The sequence below is a fragment of the Canariomyces notabilis genome (assembly GCF_033297395.1).
Source record: "Canariomyces notabilis strain CBS 508.74 unplaced genomic scaffold N656scaffold_10, whole genome shotgun sequence".
Lineage (NCBI taxonomy): Eukaryota > Fungi > Ascomycota > Sordariomycetes > Sordariales > Chaetomiaceae > Canariomyces > Canariomyces notabilis.
In genome coordinates this window covers 98,211-115,768 of record NW_027041832.1, presented here as the reverse complement: position 1 = coordinate 115,768, position 17,558 = coordinate 98,211, and the positions used below count along the sequence as shown (strand labels likewise).

At 54.3% G+C, this 17,558-nt stretch overlaps 9 protein-coding genes across 9 annotated transcripts; 2 read left to right on the top strand and 7 right to left on the bottom strand.

Annotated features, from left to right (window-relative positions):
* Positions 1 to 239: 239 nt before the first annotated feature.
* N656DRAFT_844885 (uncharacterized protein) lies at positions 240 to 1,339 on the bottom strand (the record flags this gene model as incomplete). Its single annotated transcript, XM_064819169.1, has 1 exon — positions 240 to 1,339. The coding sequence occupies one exon, from the start codon at positions 1,337 to 1,339 to the stop codon at positions 389 to 391; it is 951 nt and encodes a 316-aa protein (XP_064670247.1). The 3' UTR covers positions 240 to 388.
* A 335-nt stretch (positions 1,340 to 1,674) lies between these two features.
* Positions 1,675 to 2,758, bottom strand: N656DRAFT_778893 (uncharacterized protein). Its single transcript, XM_064815095.1, has one exon. It carries the CDS (start codon positions 2,481 to 2,483, stop codon positions 2,127 to 2,129), a length of 357 nt encoding a protein of 118 aa, XP_064670246.1. The 5' UTR covers positions 2,484 to 2,758; the 3' UTR covers positions 1,675 to 2,126.
* Positions 2,759 to 3,225: 467 nt separating this feature from the next.
* On the bottom strand, positions 3,226 to 4,530 carry N656DRAFT_828988 (RTA1-domain-containing protein; the record flags this gene model as incomplete). Its single annotated transcript, XM_064818563.1, has 2 exons — positions 4,109 to 4,530; positions 3,226 to 4,025 (listed from the first exon to the last, which is right to left on the bottom strand). Exons 1-2 carry the CDS (start codon positions 4,311 to 4,313, stop codon positions 3,226 to 3,228), a joined length of 1,005 nt encoding a protein of 334 aa, XP_064670245.1. The 5' UTR covers positions 4,314 to 4,530.
* Positions 4,531 to 4,909: 379 nt separating this feature from the next.
* On the top strand, positions 4,910 to 6,935 carry N656DRAFT_752651 (uncharacterized protein; the record flags this gene model as incomplete). Its single annotated transcript, XM_064813042.1, has 3 exons — positions 4,910 to 5,008; positions 5,202 to 5,334; positions 5,554 to 6,935. The coding sequence occupies 3 exons, from the start codon at positions 4,910 to 4,912 to the stop codon at positions 6,783 to 6,785; spliced, it is 1,464 nt and encodes a 487-aa protein (XP_064670244.1). The 3' UTR covers positions 6,786 to 6,935.
* A 343-nt stretch (positions 6,936 to 7,278) lies between these two features.
* N656DRAFT_709167 (NAD(P)-binding protein) lies at positions 7,279 to 8,586 on the top strand (the record flags this gene model as incomplete). Its single annotated transcript, XM_064811569.1, has 6 exons — positions 7,279 to 7,309; positions 7,362 to 7,459; positions 7,520 to 7,728; positions 7,814 to 7,883; positions 7,950 to 8,238; positions 8,309 to 8,586. 6 exons carry the CDS (start codon positions 7,279 to 7,281, stop codon positions 8,584 to 8,586), a joined length of 975 nt encoding a protein of 324 aa, XP_064670243.1.
* A 457-nt stretch (positions 8,587 to 9,043) lies between these two features.
* Positions 9,044 to 10,702, bottom strand: N656DRAFT_778890 (uncharacterized protein; the record flags this gene model as incomplete). The annotated part of the gene is made up of 1 exon (XM_064815094.1): positions 9,044 to 10,702. The coding sequence occupies one exon, from the start codon at positions 10,700 to 10,702 to the stop codon at positions 9,044 to 9,046; it is 1,659 nt and encodes a 552-aa protein (XP_064670242.1).
* A 650-nt stretch (positions 10,703 to 11,352) lies between these two features.
* On the bottom strand, positions 11,353 to 12,767 carry N656DRAFT_797868 (uncharacterized protein; the record flags this gene model as incomplete). The annotated part of the gene is made up of 2 exons (XM_064817694.1): positions 11,353 to 11,430; positions 11,481 to 12,767. 2 exons carry the CDS (start codon positions 12,765 to 12,767, stop codon positions 11,353 to 11,355), a joined length of 1,365 nt encoding a protein of 454 aa, XP_064670241.1.
* A 1,489-nt stretch (positions 12,768 to 14,256) lies between these two features.
* Positions 14,257 to 16,259, bottom strand: N656DRAFT_778888 (uncharacterized protein). The gene is made up of 2 exons (XM_064815093.1): positions 15,902 to 16,259; positions 14,257 to 15,789 (listed from the first exon to the last, which is right to left on the bottom strand). The coding sequence occupies exons 1-2, from the start codon at positions 15,939 to 15,941 to the stop codon at positions 14,684 to 14,686; spliced, it is 1,146 nt and encodes a 381-aa protein (XP_064670240.1). The 5' UTR covers positions 15,942 to 16,259; the 3' UTR covers positions 14,257 to 14,683.
* Positions 16,260 to 16,530: 271 nt separating this feature from the next.
* N656DRAFT_797866 (NAD(P)-binding protein) lies at positions 16,531 to 17,553 on the bottom strand (the record flags this gene model as incomplete). Its single annotated transcript, XM_064817693.1, has 3 exons — positions 16,531 to 16,890; positions 16,958 to 17,131; positions 17,191 to 17,553. The coding sequence occupies 3 exons, from the start codon at positions 17,551 to 17,553 to the stop codon at positions 16,531 to 16,533; spliced, it is 897 nt and encodes a 298-aa protein (XP_064670239.1).
* Between the last annotated feature and the right edge of the window lie 5 nt (positions 17,554 to 17,558).

Sequence of the window (17,558 nt, the reverse complement as noted above, 5' to 3'; positions counted from 1 at the left end):
ACCCTCTGCGTCACCGGGTTGAAGGCGTAGCCCCCGGTCGACCGGGCGATCTTGAAGAGGTTTTGGGTCGATCTCGTCCCCAGCACAATGGCATCCAGGACAATGTCGTTTTCGAAAAGTCGGCTGCAGATGGACGGAGGCTTTGCCATCATGGACGAGTTATCCTCACCGTTTGTCAGGAGGATGATACGGCACCTAGTGGCGGGAACCGTTGCTCTTGATCCATGAGCATGTTGGATGCGAGACGAAGGGCGTCATAGATGGCTGTGTTGCCATCCACGGTGGTCTGATCTAGCTTCTTGGTGAACTGGGTCTGGAGAGCAGTAAGGGGCTGGACGACTTCGGCTCCATCCGAAAACGTGACGAGCCCAGTATGAGTTGCAAGGTGCTAGGCGCAGAGCCTTGTGGAGAAGTGGTGGAAAAAATCCTTGACCTCATGCAAGCGGCTCGGTTGGGTGCTGGCGTCACTCTCAGATGGGTTCCAATCTTGCGGCATCGCAGTGTTCATACTCAAGCTGCGATCGACGCAGATGACAAGAGACTCGTCCGGGGAGCCATGGCTCTCAAGTTCGGTCCACTCAGTCCACGCGTCGATCTCCCACGTTCGCTCTTTTTTCCTAACCGCGATGATGGGTTCTAGGTTCTCAGAGATGAGCTGGCCAAGATCCTGGTCCCCAAAAAGATCCCTCTTAGTGACGCAGTTCCAAAGAGAAAACTGCAAATCACTGCAGTTGACATATTCCTGGTCGTATATTGATACGACCCCCTTGCCGCTTAGGGTTATGACAGGGAGGTCTTCGCTCAGGCAGGCCCCGAGCTTCAAAGGGTCTACCATGCAGAACGCGCGCGATGCATTAGCTTCAAGTAACAGGTTGTCAAACTCGCTCGCACTTGGGCGCTTCAAGGGGAAGCTCTGCATAAAATGATCCCAGTTTGGGGACGGGAGCGTGTAGTAATGCCGTATCTTCCATTCATCCCTATGGAAGGCGGCCGATAACACTAGCCCCTGAATGCTGCTCGGAATGCGGGTTTCAAGGGTGGCAGTGTAGCTTTCACCGCCGGGAAGGTCAATCGTGGCAGACTTGCTGAGTATCTGACTCTCGTCTTGATCAGAGCCACCAGCGGTGTTTTTGCGTGAGACTTCTACCCGGTGGACACGAGAGGGAATCGTGTCCGAGAGTTTCTGGTTGGACTCTGCCGCGACGCAGAGTCCATGGATCCACGAAATTACCTGACGAGCGCCCTCGAGCTTTGATGACTTGGTCGAACACATCCATTCGGGTACCATAGACTTGCACAAGGCATCGAACACGTCGACTATGAGGTGCAAATGCTCCATCGACCTGGTGTGAGCGCCAAGTCCTCCTTCTCAGAGATCTTTAAAGACCAGGAGAACAGGCGGAAATCGGGTGATGCGAAGCAGAACATCGAGAACCGATTCAAGTTTGATGCCAATGTTTTCTCGGCCAATTTCCTCGATCAGGACTTGTAGACTGGCGATCAGCGCTGAGAGGCCTCTCAGCGACACGTCGAGACCCCAAACTTGGTCTGGACTGAAATTTTCGTCCACCTGATTGAGCCTGGCCTCCGGGGGCGGCCCCTGAATCTGAACAAAGATGTCGAGCGGCTCCGCTGGGTCAAGTCCAAAGTCGAGATCTCGCATGGACCAGTGACTGCTCTCACGAGATAAAGGCCCGTATCTAGACCACAGCCTGATACGCTCGGGGTCTATGAGGCGACGGCCTATTCCACGCATAGTAATGGAGTCATGGAGGAAAATAGCAGCTGCCTGGTACAGTTGAGCCACAGTCAAGGCTGGTTTCTCTGCAAGTTTGTAGATGGGAGGCCGCTTCAGTGGATGTGGACCCAGGGCATCATCAATGGTGATCCATCGAACACACAGAGAATTGCTGACACTGACAGAGCTTGGGTAGGTGGTATTGGGCTATAGGGACGAGTCAGGCTCAGAAAGGGTCGCTTCTATTGGGCATGACGAAGCCGGTGTCTCATTCTGGGTTTATTGTGCGCAATCAGCAACATAATTAGGCCAAGAGGAAGCCAGGTGTTAGTGTTGGTTGCACGCATCGCCGTTTTCAGGATATGAAGCGTGAATGTATTGTTTGTTGTCAATGGCAGCAAGTCGACAATGCGGTCTTCCTCGTACAAGATCGATGGGTTCGCTCCACTCGTCCGCAACTCGGTATCTGCTGGGGATGCGTGGATACCACGCCCTTGCCGCTCGACGAAGGGCTTCGAACTGAAGATCTTTGGACACGGGCTGTCGATAGCAGTGGCACTGCAATGAGCTCACCATTGGTGGATTGAACCGTGACCGCGATGCGAGAGGTGTCTTTGGTCCTGGTTGTGGTAGACGACACATGCGACTCTGACGACTCTGACGTCGCCTCGCTCCGAGTGCTTTCTTCAGTGCCTTGTGGGACACTGCCCACCGTGGACCTTGCGTGCCTAGACGAAGAGGCCATAGTTGTGCACCGTGTGATTGGACAGAAATCTGGCCAAATCCTGGGTCGAACTTTTCGGCGGAATTAAAGCCTGCCTTTACGATAACAGTGGAGAGGTACTCGTGGGATATCCGGATGGCACTGGCCGTGGTGTTTTATAGCTTGTGCCCGCGCTTCTCTGCCGGGCTACAAAGCTGCCAGACTGCAAGGAATCTGTTTGACTGTTTCTGTGAGGCGAGCGGCATGGTGCTGATGTTGTTGCCAGTCTAATTTGGGTTGCAAAATGGATCTGGACAACGAGATACCAAGGAGTTGCGTCTCAGAATCCGTATGTGGCAAGTGCGATCCATTGACTGCAGGAGCTACCGGACACCTTTTGCCCAGATTCCGTCATGGATTTCTTTACCGTCATGTTGTCTTCACGCAGGCCGATGCAGCACAACAGTAGAAAAGATGGATTGGTCAAAGAACACGGCTTTTAGGTAGACTTCTAAGGTACGGTACCTACCCTGCAGCCTGAGCCACCTAGGTCAAGTTGAGTCACTCCAAGCCAAACAGACCACTTAGCAATCAAACATAAATGGCCATATTGACTAACCAATTGAGCCAATCTGAGCCCTCTTTGCGTTTGCTTCAAGTTGCGTTTCATTGTTTAGGCTAAATTTCCCTTAGTTGAGCAGTACACCCATTTCATGGTGTCGGTGATGCCTTCTGTCGTTTTGTCGGCCATTTACTATAAATTCCCTCCGGCTGGCTCAGTGTCTTATTCCATGAGTAAGCCTCGAAGCGGCAACCGATGTGAATGCTCAGATCCCCCTGTCCCACCCAACTCCATATACTCTCCTGCTGTCCTGAGCTTTCTCTCCAACCTCACCACCTCCCTCACCAGTCTTGTTGGGTGCAGCACCAAGAATGCCACCATGACAACCAACATAGGCACCGCATCAAACACATAGATAAACACTTCATGACTCGCAACAAATCCGTCCGTCCCCTGGAGGTATTCCACCCCTCTCACTATGCTCCTGACTAAGAGCATTCCCGCCGCAATTTCCAAAACAACAAAGTACCCTATCCAATTTACCCCCGGATCCGCCAGCATTGCCTTGCTATGCGACGGGTCTCTTTTCAGCCTGAGGTGCAGCCTGGCACACCCAGAAGCAATGAACACGCACAGCGCCACAACCTGCGCTATCAACCCGACCACCACGATAATCACACTCATGCGCTGTGCTTCGGGAGTGCCGCTAGCAGGTAACACGGTGCCAATCAGCTGGGTAAAGATGGCAACGATGTCGATTAGGACATAGCCCTTGGTCGGCGAGCAGGTGCAGCAGAGGGAATAGCAGCAGCGGGAGCAACACCCACGGTCGCGGTTGCGTGACAGGTTTGTGGTGGTGACCCCTTCAAGGAGGGCGGTGGCGATGCGCCCGTGGGACATGTAAACCGTAGCTGCAAGTAGAGGCGGGGAGACGAGGAGGAGCATGTTTTGGAGGATCCAAGGGCCGAGTGCAGTAGGCGAGGAATGAGCTTCGGCGCGTTCAAAGTAGCCAAAAACTTGACCTGGGTACCCAATTTGCGATTGTTGGTTAGAGCTTTGTATGAGACAGAAGACTCAGAGGTGTGGTGTTGGTGGATTTACTCACAGATTCCGCCAAGGACAAACGGGATAAAGGTCCAGGCGCGCAACCAGATCAAATACACCACGTGGGCGAGGGTAGCAAGTGCGAAGAGGGCTAGGAAAATGTATGCCGCAATGTTGCTCGGTCGGTACTCCCAGAAGACTACCACCATGGTCCCGTTGACAACGGGGCCAAAGGGCGGGTCGTCATTGAGAGCACGGGCATCCATCCCAGGTGGAGGTCACGGTGACTGACTGACTGGATGACGGCTTAGAAGCAGCTAAGACAGGACCAGAAGCAGCTGGCGCAGAAACAGCCGAGGGTTGAGAAAAGCCCGAGGAAACAACACAAGCCTTTGACGAGCCACATTCCGAGTTCGGAGGAAGTAGTAGAGGACTAGAGGCCTAGGGGCAAGCCTCAAGTGACAAGTGCGCGAGAGGAACTTGAGGTCTTCGACGGAGCCGATATCGATTGTCATATAGGTAGATTCCATACAAGGGGAATTGGCTATCATAGCCAGATACTATATTTAAATCCATCAGTGTTCAATGTCTAAGCCTCTTGTTCCACGGATGTGTGTACCTTCTCGCAGGGCAACCCCATGATATCTGAATCCGAAAAATGCTCCTTTTTCGCATAGCTCGGCTTCAGGGGTTGTTTCCAATCGCGACGCACAGTTGGGAGCACACTGTGTCGTACTGTATGTACGTCTCCGGCCTTGGGCCCAAACGTTTTATTTTCGCATTGAATGCGAAAAAGGGGCATCACCAATTCGTCTTCAAGCATTTGGGTTTCTCAGCCGACGCATCTCATGTGGGGCAAAATATGACAACGGCTTCGTCATCAACCTCATCAAAACGATCGATTCGGCCTCACCGCAAGTCACGCGCAGGCTGCACCGGCTGTAAACGTCGCAAAGTCAAGGTGAGCGGAATCCAGGCCTGCCTCAATGCTAAGCTTTCAGGCTGGCGAGTGGTCAGCTTCGACATGGTTTCGCCGCTTGACCTTGTCCACCCGTTCTAAGGTCGAGTTTTCTTGAGCCCTCTTGACTTTTTCTGTGGACTTCTGTTTGCCTTTCTCGCAGTCTTGTCGGACGATTGATCGTTGAACTCCCTAGTGCGACGAAGAGAAACCGTGCAGCAACTGCACTCGCTTCGGCCTGCCATGCGACCTTGTCGCGGAAGGCGCGTCTGTCGAGTATAGTACAAGGCCCTTTGGACAGCGCGACTCCACTGGCAGATATGCATCTAGTGTATGTACCCAAGGAGACCTTGAGACCTGTTAGCGCAGGGCAAAATTTTGTATGCAAACACGATCCTCTCGACTACCACTCTTAACAGGACCTCCGAGCCGAGGTTGTCACGCAAACGCCCGTCCCTCGTCGAGGTCGACCAAGAAAGGACTGGATAGGCAAGTTGTCTAGGGCAGTTCAATTCATCAACCGCGCGCTTATAACTTAACCCTACCAGATGTCCTACAACCTGCAGCACCGCATCATCCAACGACAACCGCGACGTCCATACCCACACCCACTTCGCTCTGTACAGAAGATGCAGACCCACCAGCGGCAATCAGCCTCGACAATGCCGAACTCCTCCTGCATTTCGTGAACGCCGTAGCGGCTACTTTCGCCCCACGCGGAAGCCCTGCTAACATCTTTTGGACGCGCGAGGCGCCGCAAATTGGACTTTCCCATACTTTCGTGCTCCATCTCATCCTGGCTTCATCAGCATTCCATCTCGCCTACCTAGCCGCCAAACCGGAAAGCGAACACACAACAATCACCCGCCTCCACCAGACCCGCACCGAATACCTCTCCCTCGCCCAGCGGCACCTAACCGCCGGCTTGTCCGGCTTCACCGCCGCGCTGTCGGAGCCTGGGCCAGAGAACTGCGGCGCGCTGTACCTCGGCGCGGTCCTGACTAGCTACTGCACTTTTGCCGCGGGGCCGGCGAGCCGGGATGACTTGCTTATCTGCACTACCACGGACGGGGGCACTCCTCCGTCGTCGTCCGCCCCCGAGCCGGTGACTGCGATGCCCTTTGTGTATGGTGTGCGCCTCGTGCATCAGTCGTTCACGCCTGATGTGCTTTTCGCCGGGCCCCTAGCGGCGCTGCGGACTACTAGTAGTGGTACCAGCGGGCCGTCACCGGTTTCGACAGACTCGATGGGAACGCCCGTATATGCTCGAGACGGGTTTGCACGCCTTGATTGGGAGGGTCCGCTGCACGGGCTGAGGAGGTTCATTGCAGGTGCGGACGCGGGTGCAGACGAACCGGAAGGGGGACTGCAACCGGGGGACAGAGCGAGGTTGAGAACGGCAACAACAACAGCAGTCTGTCTTCAGTCGCTCGACGACATGATGGAAATCTACGCGGCGTTATACGGGCGTCGTACGACTGGACCGGACGGTGCTAGTGTCTTTACCTACGACGGCCCATCCGCCAACCAGTTCGTCTTTGGATGGCTGTATCGCATGGATCTCGAGTTTGTGGCGTGCGTCAGGAGGCGGGAGCCGTGTGCGCTGTTGGTGTTGGCTTACTATACCCTGCTCTTGAACGGGGACGCGGTTCAGAGCGGATGGTATGTCGAGGGCTGGAGGGAGCACATCATCAACAAGGTGGATGAGTTGCTTGTGGGTAGGGAGGAAAGGGAGGTGCTGGTCTGGGTAAAGGAGCAAGCCGCTATGTTTTCAGGTTAAGAATTCACATGCTCGTGCTTGAATCCTTCTGGGCTTGGCAGGCAACATTGTGCTGCAGTACACTAAATTGCAGGCTTGGATCTGTTCGCTAGGCCACTATCATCCTTAATTTGTCAGCAGCCCCTATCACCGGTGGGGAGGCTACTTGGCTATGGCGATTTGTCATCCTGCGCCCCTATTTCCATCCACCGTGTCCAGAATGGAAGCTCCAAGCTTGCAATAGTAATGGAATGCTTCAGCTGGGCCATGTTATTCGATTCCGGTCAAGTGCGGGTCGATTGGGGGCGCTTCATAATCATCGGCGCAGCGCATGTTGCTGCGTATTGTAAAACATGGCGGAGATCGCGCTCGACAGGATAAAAGGGGCTTGTCGTAGCTCTCGGAATCCTCTGTCCAGTCCCGGAGAAAACTTGAACGACCACGAGCACACTTTCACGTCGTGCATCTGGGAAAGCCTTCAAGAACCTTGTCTCGCCTTTCGTAACTATTGACCATGGTGAAGATTGCTATTGCCGGCCCTGGGCGTATGTTGGACTTTTGAACCTCTCTTCGCAAGTTCCGTCGCTCGATGCAGAGGAAGACTAACTAAACATTTGCGAACAGAGGTTGCCCGTGAGGTCATCGATGCCCTCGTGGCCACGGGCAAGCACGAGATCATTATCTTGTCTCGAAAGGTAGAGAAAAGAACCCAGTCCAACGGTTTGACCTATCGTATCTGACAATTCTGAATGCAGGAACCAGCCCCTGAACAAGCTGGAGCGGGCGTCACATGGGTTAAGGTCGACTACCAGGACTTCAAGGGCCTTGTTCAGATTCTGCACGGCGTCCACACAGTTCTGTCGTTCATCGTTGTGCAACAAGACCCAGAAAATGCATCCCAAAAGGCTCTGATTGATGCCGCTATCGAGGCTGGGGTTAAGAGGTTTGCCCCGAGCGAATGGATGTTGTGCGTCCCTTCACTCGCAAGCTACCCAATGTTTGCCAATGCGTTCAAACTAACACCATTCCGATGCGTTTACTACTAGTAGCCAATCTGGAGTAACCGACGGCAAGGCCGAGGTCAGAAGGTACTTGGAAGGGAAGAACAAGGATAAGAGGGTGAGCTCTCTCCCAAGTCGAACCCTACCTACTTCTTCAAGATCCTATCCTGACGTCTTGGTGCAGGTGATCGAGTACTGCCTCTTCCGCCCGAGCATCTTCCTCAACTATGTAGCCGGCAGGCGGAAGACCGCCAAGCACCTGGTGGCCATTGACTGGTTCGTCGATATCGACAACTGCCGTGCCATCGTCCCCGGAAGCGCTCTACACAGGAGCAGCCTTGTTACGGTACAAGACGTCGCCAAGATTGTTGCAAAGGCTGTTGACCACGAGGGCGAGTGGCCCATAGTCGGCGGCATCAACGGAAATACCGTATCCCTCGCCGACCAGATAGCCATCGGAGAGAATATCACGGGTAAGACCGCCGAAACAGCACGCATCGATGAGAGCTAGGCCCCGGAGAGTGCTAACCCCGCTGTGTGCAGGAAAACCTTTCAAGGTTGAAGTCCTTGATCTTGAGGATCTCAAGAAGGGAGTGTTCGGGGCATCCTGGGTGCCGGTGTTTGACAACCCGGCGCTGAGCCATCTCGACCAGGCTACCAAGGTGGAGGTTTGCAAACAGATTTCATGCCAAATCCTGCTCTCCATTGCAAATGGCGACACTGTCGCTACGGACGAGTGGAACAAAATCTTCGTGGGCTACAAGTTTACGGGGCTCGAGGAATTCGTGACGAAGGTCTGGGCAGATAAGTGGGAGGCCTGAGGTTTTCTCCAAGATATCCCCCCCTGAGAGGCAAGCCATGATAAACCTCAGCGACGGGAGGAGATCAGATATGTGAGCCACCGTGACAGCACGGAACAATCTTGGGTTGTTAGTAGCCTGGCAGGAATGAGCACATGGCAATGGTGGCATCCTGCTGGTGGTACTCTGCTGGTGTTGAAGCTGGAAATGGAAATACGTTAATGGGGTTGGTGCTGTTGCAGGTGTGGGTGGTCAGGAGGTTCAAAATATGGGGAAACGTCACGGTTAGATCCTTGAATATGCCTACATCATACCGTCATATAGAGTAGTACGCTATCTTCAAATCGAGCTTCTTACGGTACTTGGATCATCCCTGGCCATGTTGAATCGCACGAGGGAATACAGACTTGTCGGAAATCCAAGATGTCCGGCAGCTCTTCCGACACAACATACAGGGACCCGAACTGGTGCTTCACCACTATAGAGTCGTCCCGCAACCGTTGGCGCGACACCGCTCCCTCGTCAACCGACATTCCGCGTTATCTGGTCCTGCAATACTAGGACAGCAAGGCGGGTCATCCCCGGGTGTCGAATCAGTGCATCGAGGGTTCCCAGGACAGAGTCTCCTTTCCCTGCACAGCGGGCGACAGCCAAGAGCCCGACACCGAGGGTAGGACTCGTCGTCGCAATACACACCTCCGGGGCCGCCGAAGAGAATGGTAGCCCCCCATCCTGCCGGCGCGTCCGGGGATCCTATCTCGCTGGCGTAATATTTGTTGTAGCAATGCTCTGCCGTATTATCGACAGTCGACCTGAGTACTGCCCTATCCCACGTCTCGGTCGCGTCGTCCCTTCTGTCCTTCATCCTATATATAGCCCGCTGGTAGGCCACCTGGCCGTAGTTATCAGCGTAAGGATCGCCCGTGATCGTCACCTTCCTGCCGCTGCCCATTTCTCCGTAACTCTCCGGCGCATCAACTTCCGCCACTTCCCCTCCCACAATGAAGTAAACGGCGTGTGTACCTAGCTCTCCCTTTCCCGTTCTGTAAAGTGAGGCTGGGTAGAACCCTACCAGGTGGTTGTGAGTTAGACGATCCGTGATGGGATCCAATGTCTGGAAGTAGAGACGCCATTGGGAGCTTCTCAGTTTCCATACCAGCCTCAACTCGTACTGCTTACCCCCGAAAGTGCTGGGGGTTAAGGCCAGGTCCCATCGCAAATTGTGTCCTCCGCTGCTCATGACGAAGCCTGGGCACTCGTCGCCAGTGTTGTAGCAACCCGTCCCTTCCGCATAGCCACCCGTGGTGTAGTAAATAAAAGGGTGTGGTTCGTCATCATCAAAGGGTCCACCGTGACCGACCACCCACCCGGACTCGATTGTCTGGGTCGCTGCCGGATCAGTCAACCAGATCTGCGAGATCGAAAACCCGGCGTGCGGCTTCCAGACGTTCATGGAGGACCCGCCGCCGACAAAGTTCTCGACAGCCTCATCGTACACCGCCTCATGAAGGTGTTTGATCCCGAATCTGTCTATAACATCCCTCTTCTGGACCACAGTACCATTGTCGGTATCCGTCGCATTCCATGCGGCAGTGAAGTTGAAAGGGATCTTGGCGAAAAAGTTATACAGCGTGCCGAAGCGGGTGATACGGTCCGGCGTCAGCCTACGCTGAGGAACGGTGCCTTTGGGACAGTGCTGCGGGTTGCCAAAGACGTCGACGGCATTGGGATCACCGAACAGAGAGACGGCGATAGGCTGCTCTTTGACGCCGTCGGTTGCGCCGCCGAGGTCCGGGAGGTCAACGTCCTCGTCATCTTGGGGAGGCGTCTTTTCCTCTTCCGTTAGGTTGAGGAGGTGGATGGATGACTGCTCCAAGTAGAGGATGCAGTCGGTGTATCCGTGGTCGGTGAGATAGGAGCGGACGTTGGCCGGGACGGTGACCCCGCCGTACATGTTAAGGATGTGCTCCTTGATTTCGAGAAAAGCGTACTCGTCCCGGACGGGGGTAGAGGCGTAGTCCTTGTAGGTGGCCTTCTCGACGCTAAGAAGGAACTCGGAGAAGGGGATGAACTTCAGTGCATTGCACAAGGAGGGCACGCACAGGAGGAGGAAATTGAGCAACAGAACTGAAGTCATGGCTAATGTGATTGCAGCCACATGTAGAGAAGTGGCAGACTAAGGTCCTTGACCTTGTCTTAAAAGTATCGATACCACAACAAGTCGGATATATACCTTTTGAATGAGCTACGCGTAAAGGGTTAAACTGACATCAATATGACAAACCCGATGAGAATGAAATCAGCTTCAGTTCTGGAACGCATTCTTGATTGAAGCGGAGCAGCATGGTTGAGTGGCACACCTGTGCTGGGCCAGCTGGCTGGCATGGTCGCAGGCCCGCTTACACATCGTCATAGTTTTGACATATCCATGAGACGAAGGGATCTTCCATCATGATTACTTACCTATCTCCAGGCTAGTTCCGCTGGACAGTTTTTCAAAGCCAGCTCCGGTTATATGTTCACGAGATGATTGCCTGCAAAGAGATGATAATTTGACAACAAGAACTGCCGGGAAGAAGGAGGCTGTCGAGGTTGTCTAATGTTGGCTTGCCAAGGGCCGTGGATTCACTCTAAACTTGATGTATATTTCCGGTTTCCACAGCAAATCTTCCATGACCTCAGGCTGGTAGGCTGCTGATCAAGGGGGCCTTCCACACCCCGCCTGAAATATTGCACGAGACATCGTCGAGATGGGCTTGGTTGAAACCCAGTATCGCGTAAAACATATCATCGTAAAGATGCTTGGCTGGCCATCAAGCTCCCAACAACCGTGAACGACAAGATGGGTGAGATAATGTATGATATCTATCCAGTGTCAGACCATGTTGAGCTGGGGATTGGGTAAATGGACATACCGTGAGCAGCTTGGAAATATGGACCTCGTCGTCCTTGGTACCGTCGGCCACTTGGACTAGTGTAATCAACTTCATAGCGGGAGGGCCCGTAGGCATCATCATGAGGGTGAACCAAAGCATCGGATCCGAACCCAACAGGCTCGTTTTCGAGGCGAGCAAATAGATGACTCCGATAGACATGACCGGCCAGAGGATGAATCGCACGATTAGGATGAAGCTGACTGTTCCCCACGGCATGTTCACAGCACTCTCATGATTCTGCTTCGCCTCCTTCATAGAGCAGAAGAGCGACACGCCCGCAACGACAACGGGCAGGGAAACAAACAGAATACCGACGTTCTTCAGAGAAGCTGTCAACCAGGCGGTGAAGATACCGCCTTCCCCAGAGCCGTTGAAGAATGCGCGATGTAAGGCGGGAACCATGCCGAGGACGGTGCCAATGATGGCGCCAACGAGCGGGGCATTGAAGAAGTCGACGATGAATAAGAACCACCACTTAGCACGGGGAGTGAGCTGGTCCCATCTCTTGCGCGGGACGAACCAAGGACGCCGACGGTCCTCCTTCACTTCCGGCCTGGAACTGTGACTCCGCGGGCGGCGCGATAACAGGAAGCTCTGGCTACGTGTTGGAAACGACGATGTGAGCGGCCGGGGTTGAGGGCGCAGCAACCGTGTCTGCTCGTTGGCCTCGACGTCCTCTGGAGGATCATGATTTTGCTCGTGCACGTCACCGTCACTGTTCTTGTCTTCTTCCTGATCAGGCTCGTGCTCAGAATCGATGAGGCGTGGTCCAATTGCAAATGTAATGCAATTCGAGATGGTGGAGAAGACCAGGAAATAGGATTTGGCTCGCTCGATGGCATCGTCGATCGTCTCCCCGGGACCGGCAAGAGAACGCAGTATGCCTGTATCCTCCAAGGCTGTGATGAGAAGTAAGGGGTAGCTCGTGGTGTTGTTGATCAAGATGGCGACGGTTGTCCAATCCGGCATCCCAAGGCCACGGTGGGCAAAGATGCCGATCAGGAACGAGACAATGTGACAGACAATGCCCCATAGAACGATGACCAGGTAGCGACTGGCCGATTCCGGACGCAGCTGAGAGCCCACTTTTGTGATCAGCAGTGCTGGAAGGAATACGCGGACGCATATTTTGGATATGGATCTTGAGCTTTGGCGGTCAATCAACTTGAGGTATGCTGCTGCTCCGCCATAGAACATGACAAGCAGGACGGAAAGACTGGCTTGTATCGCGCCGAGAAACGACTCAAAAAGACCGGGGGCTCCCATGGCTCATTCGTGGTTGGGGGGTTGTCGACGATGCGTGGCAGCGTGGATATGTGTCTGATGCAGGCGAAAGTGAAGTTCAAGAAGCACCTGCCAAAAAGCGGGCGCAGAAAAAGAGAAGTCTAGTAACTCGACCTACACTACCTCGGTTTGTGGCAGGAACTGAGGGATTTCCGAGACCGGATTCACGGGTTGCGGACAAGGTGAGGCAGGTGCGACAGAAACCAGAAGTCCAGAACTCACTCATTGCGGAAGCGCCCGAGCTGTATGATGGAATGCAGAGCCCTTAAGGGTCCAGAAACTCGATTAAGCAAGGAAGCACACGACCGCTCCGCTTGTCGCGTACACGTGTAGTACCTTGGTTGCTTGCAGAGGTTCCAGGAAGTGAGGGCTTGGCCAGGCGGTCATCGATGACGGTAAGCGTCGCTGGAAAGTGGGGGTGCTGAATGCTACACCTTGAGTGCCTGAGATCAACGGTCGAGCCGGATCTTAACGGGGCCTTTTGCCAATCATATTCAAGTTGAATTCGATGCTACTCTGCACTTCCAATATCTGTTCGTTTTTCGTCACAATTTGAAGCGATTCCCTTGCCGTTGCCGTTCCTACGGCAGTTGCTTCTGCCATCAAAGTTGACAAGACGTGCCAAGAAATACTATGATGTCATTGATGTTGCTCGACCGCACAGGTGATAGCTTGGCGTGGCGGCAAGAGCCGTCAAGGAGCTCCGTCGCACGGACTTCCCCTTTCGAAGAATGAACACTTCCTTTTCGTCGACAGGATCGCGGTGTCCGGATTCCGGCCAGTTCTAATGTTTTGCTGAAGAAATTCCGCACGCCCAAATCTAAGTCAACCCTCGCCATGTTTTCATCGGGTCTTATCCTTCATCCGAACCTAATTCGTCACCGCTGTTAAAGGCACCTCACAACCTGAAGAATCCGCAGCGGCAGCCCAACCTCGATCTTGCAGTGATAACCTCAGGCTCTTCTCCCGGATTGCTGGTATTGTCTTGTCGCGGTTGTCCCAGATACCTATTTTCCGAGCCTCACACCCAGATCGTATCAGGTGGTACAAGTTGTACCTATCCCACTTCGAGGATTCCTTCTTCTCCTGGCCACGCCTCGACAGCTTTGAGAAGTAAGAAGGCAGGATGCAGTTGAGTGTTGTCACAAGAGCAGACGCAATGGCCAGCAGCGCCAGACTCAGGACGTTAAACGAAGTGTACCGCGTCGTACGGATCTTGATTTGCTGACACAGTGCCTGTGCCGTGTCCGTCTCCGGCCGCACGATATAGTCCGGGTTCTCTAAGAGGACTGCTGCGGGTGCGGCATAGTCCCCTGGCCGTCGCTGAAGCGTAGCGAGAGATAGGTTTGCGAAATTCCACGCCTCGAGGGCCCATTGATCCGTCGAAATCTTGGAGGAACGCCTATACCCGCTTCCCATAACCAGCTCGTTGGCGACAAGAACCTCGTTGCCCGTCAGCAACAAGGCGTACTGAAGCTTGCCTGCCCATAGCGACTTCCAAACGAGATCAGCGACGGCTTTTTGGCCGGCTGTCAGTTTCCCCATGCCATACGTTGGTGATGATCGAAGCTGATACAGAGCGTCAGGCTGAGAGCAAGATCCCGAAGCGCAGAATCGGTACTGCTCGAGACAACCGAGAATCGAGAAGCCATCTGGCGCCCACCAAGCGTCGAAACCCAACAAGTCTTCGTGCCATGAAATGTTGAACCACGGATCGAGAATTTGCTCATCAAACCAGGCATTAGGAGACAGTGCAATAAGCGTTAAGTCAGCGTCTGAGACCTTAAGTTCGTCTCTAGGGATGAATGGGGCCACAGCGCCGGTCTCGTTGCCGGGAAAGTAAGCCACCGATCTATTGCCTAATCTGTTAATTGCCTCCGAAACCACATGGAAAATACCTAGGACACATGGAACAGAAGGGGAGAGCTGGGGACTCGCCTGATTTGGTAAGCGTCACTGGAGTATCGAATACCGTACTTGGTGCAAAAAAAGGGGTACTCAGACGCCGGCGGCTCCGCGTAGGGCAGAGTCCCCACCGCATACCCGTTGATAAAATCGCCGACTGCCTCTCCAAACGGCTCGCCTTCAACCCATCCCGTTGACCATCTATCTGCGTCGATGGGTACGCAGGTCAGGGTCTTTGTCACAACTATCCTGTCTTCATCCCGTGTATTGATGCCAAGCACGGTGCGGGAATCGATGGGGCCAGACTCGATCCGCGCTGCGCCTGTCTTGCATACCCCATCTCCAGGAAATGGACACGGCTGGTCAATCTTCATGGTGGAAGGGATCCGTAGTGTGATGAAAGTGTTGCACTGTTTCGAGATCTCGGCATCATTCGCCTCGGCGTAGCAGCTCCTCACATAGAGGCGGGTTTTCTGGGCCCGGGCACGGCTGGGAACCATCAGAACGGTGCTCTTGTCTCTGGCCTCTGATGTCGCCAGGTCTAAGAGATTGCTGACTTCTGCTGCCCAGCCACAGTCCTGGCTGGCTATAAGAACCGAATCGTCCGCTGCCTTGACGAACTGGTTGCTGATCAAGCTGACGATGGTGAAGCCTGCTGAGAACACCGCTACCAGCAGCAGTAGACACGTAAGCCGAGCGAAAGTATAGAGCAGTGCCCCTTCTGACTTCCTCGGTTTGTAGGTTCCGCTGCTGCCGTCCTGCAGATGGTTGGAATACTCATAGTGTTGGTTGTTGAAGCCCTGCATCAACCCTGTCGCCACAGGGGCAGTTCGCGGCAGGCTATACGCTCGCTGGGAGCACACAATCTCCAGCATGCCCCAAGCAAACGAAGATGGTGTCCCCGGATTGCGCAAAGCAGCTTGAACCGAGTGGTGGACGTAGTCGCCAGCCGCCCGCTGTCGCACTCGAAATACAATGAAGCAAATGATTCCCCATATCTGCGTAGCAGTGAAGGTGATAACGAGGGCAGCGGCCGCAACGAGCACATCGCTCCAGGGTTGGTCGGTCGTGAGCGTTAACCCATAGACTTTGCCGTGGTCTGGCAGCAACAACAGCAAAGAGTTGAGTCAGTCTTGCGCATGATGTTTCGGCCCACGCTCCCACGAGATCGAGACCGGGCAACCGAATAGCGGTTAGAATGTCGCACTCACCCCAATTCGTCCAGACACCAAGATAGACGGAACTGTCCATAACTTCACGCCGACACTTACTGGCGGACCGGGCGATCCGCAACTTAGGCCGTCGAAAATGACGAGCAGAGATCCTTGTGCTGCGACACTAGCGAGGAGAGCCGGCCGACATTTGTAGGATGCAAACTGGTCAAGCCCACGCCAGCTCAGCGTTCGTTTGATAAGACACCTCCAGCTATCGCAAGACAATTGAGAGGCCATTGCTGGTGAATATTGGCGCCACCCGAGGCTGAATACCCCGAACGCACGCCTTCGGGTTAAGGCGTTCCTGTTGATCACTTGCCTCCTTGAGCTGTCCGCTGGATCGTCCAGCTAAAACCGCCACAACTCAAACAGGATTGGCTGGTGCGGTTAGTGTAAACAGCTGGCACAGCACGCCAGCCACCAACTGACGCGAAACGGCTTCTTCCGGGCTGTTGACGCCCTGCCAAATCGCGCCTGGACCGCGGAACAAACAAGGGACGTTGTCTGCGTTAACCAAGCTTAGCATTGCCAGCCTCTCTTATGCATCTCGGGTACCTAGGTAGTCAGTAGTTACACAAGCGGTCCAGCCAGCAACCGGAGATTCCCGTCGAATCTGCCTTGCTTCCTCAAGCCTCATACAGCTGTCTCAGAACCACAGCCAGCTCAGTCTTCCCATGCCGAACGACCCCAGTGGGGTTCGGATTCTCATAGAGAATGCCTCCAGGAAGGAAGCTCTCGTTCATCTCTGTGAATCCCTTCGCAACCGACGGCGGGAACACAGCGCCGTAGTAGTCGGCAAGACCGGCCTTCTCAATGGGCCGGATCTCAACGTTCTTCGAAGAGATCTCATCAAATCCACGCTTCACATCCAGCGATGTGTATGGGCGCGGGCCGTGGAGCTCGTAGATGTAGGGTTTCGACTCAAGCGCGCTGCCCGCTGCGAGGCATTCGGCGGCGAGGGTGGTGCCAATGTCTTGCACAGCAATCTAACAACAAACATGTAAGCAGGTGGCCGATGGACCTCCCGGTTCTTACTCCGACTCAAAAACTCACCATTGGCAGCTCCAAATTCAGTGGCGTGACCGTCGAAAAGAAGAATGCATCACTCCTGACCGTCTCTATGCACGAGGCCCAGTTCTCCATGAAATATGATGCGCGCACGAACACAACTTCAGGCGCAGCATCCTTCAGTGCTACTTCAGCCTCGTGATTTCCCAAAATTTCTCCCTGGAGGCGGCTCAAGGTCAGTACCTGAGCATGCACGCAGGCGAGGATTCCACGCTTACCACACCATGATCATACTGCGCGCCCACGCTCGACAGCAAGACAAGCCTCTTGACAGACCCCGCCTTCTTGATAGCGCTCTTGGCGTTTTCGGACACCATTCGCGCATGAGCAATAAAGTCCCGCTCGTCATACACAGGCGGGGTGATGTTCAGCACGGCATCGGAACCGGTAAAGTCGAGGGTAGACGCGTCCTCGACGTTGCCTTGCACGGCTTCAAATCTCGGGTGAGACTTGAATTCGGCGGGAACCTTGGAAAGGTCACGGTAGACGCCCTTTACGGTTGGGTTGGAGGGGTCGGCGAGGAGGGCGCGGATGGCGGCCTGGCCTGTTCTCGTGGATGCCGGGACGACGGTGATGTGCATCTTTG

Bases quoted from the DNA above. Each gene is read 5' to 3' on its own strand.
- N656DRAFT_778893 (XM_064815095.1), bottom strand. From the start codon at position 2,483: ATGGCCTCTTCGTCTAGGCACGCAAGGTCCACGGTGGGCAGTGTCCCA.
- N656DRAFT_778888 (XM_064815093.1), bottom strand. From the start codon at position 15,941: ATGGACAGTTCCGTCTATCTTGGTGTCTGGACGAATTGGG. The intron at 15,790-15,901 runs GTGAGTGCGACA...TGTTGCTGCCAG, and splicing joins TGGTGTCTGGACGAATTGGG to ACCACGGCAAAGTCTATGGG.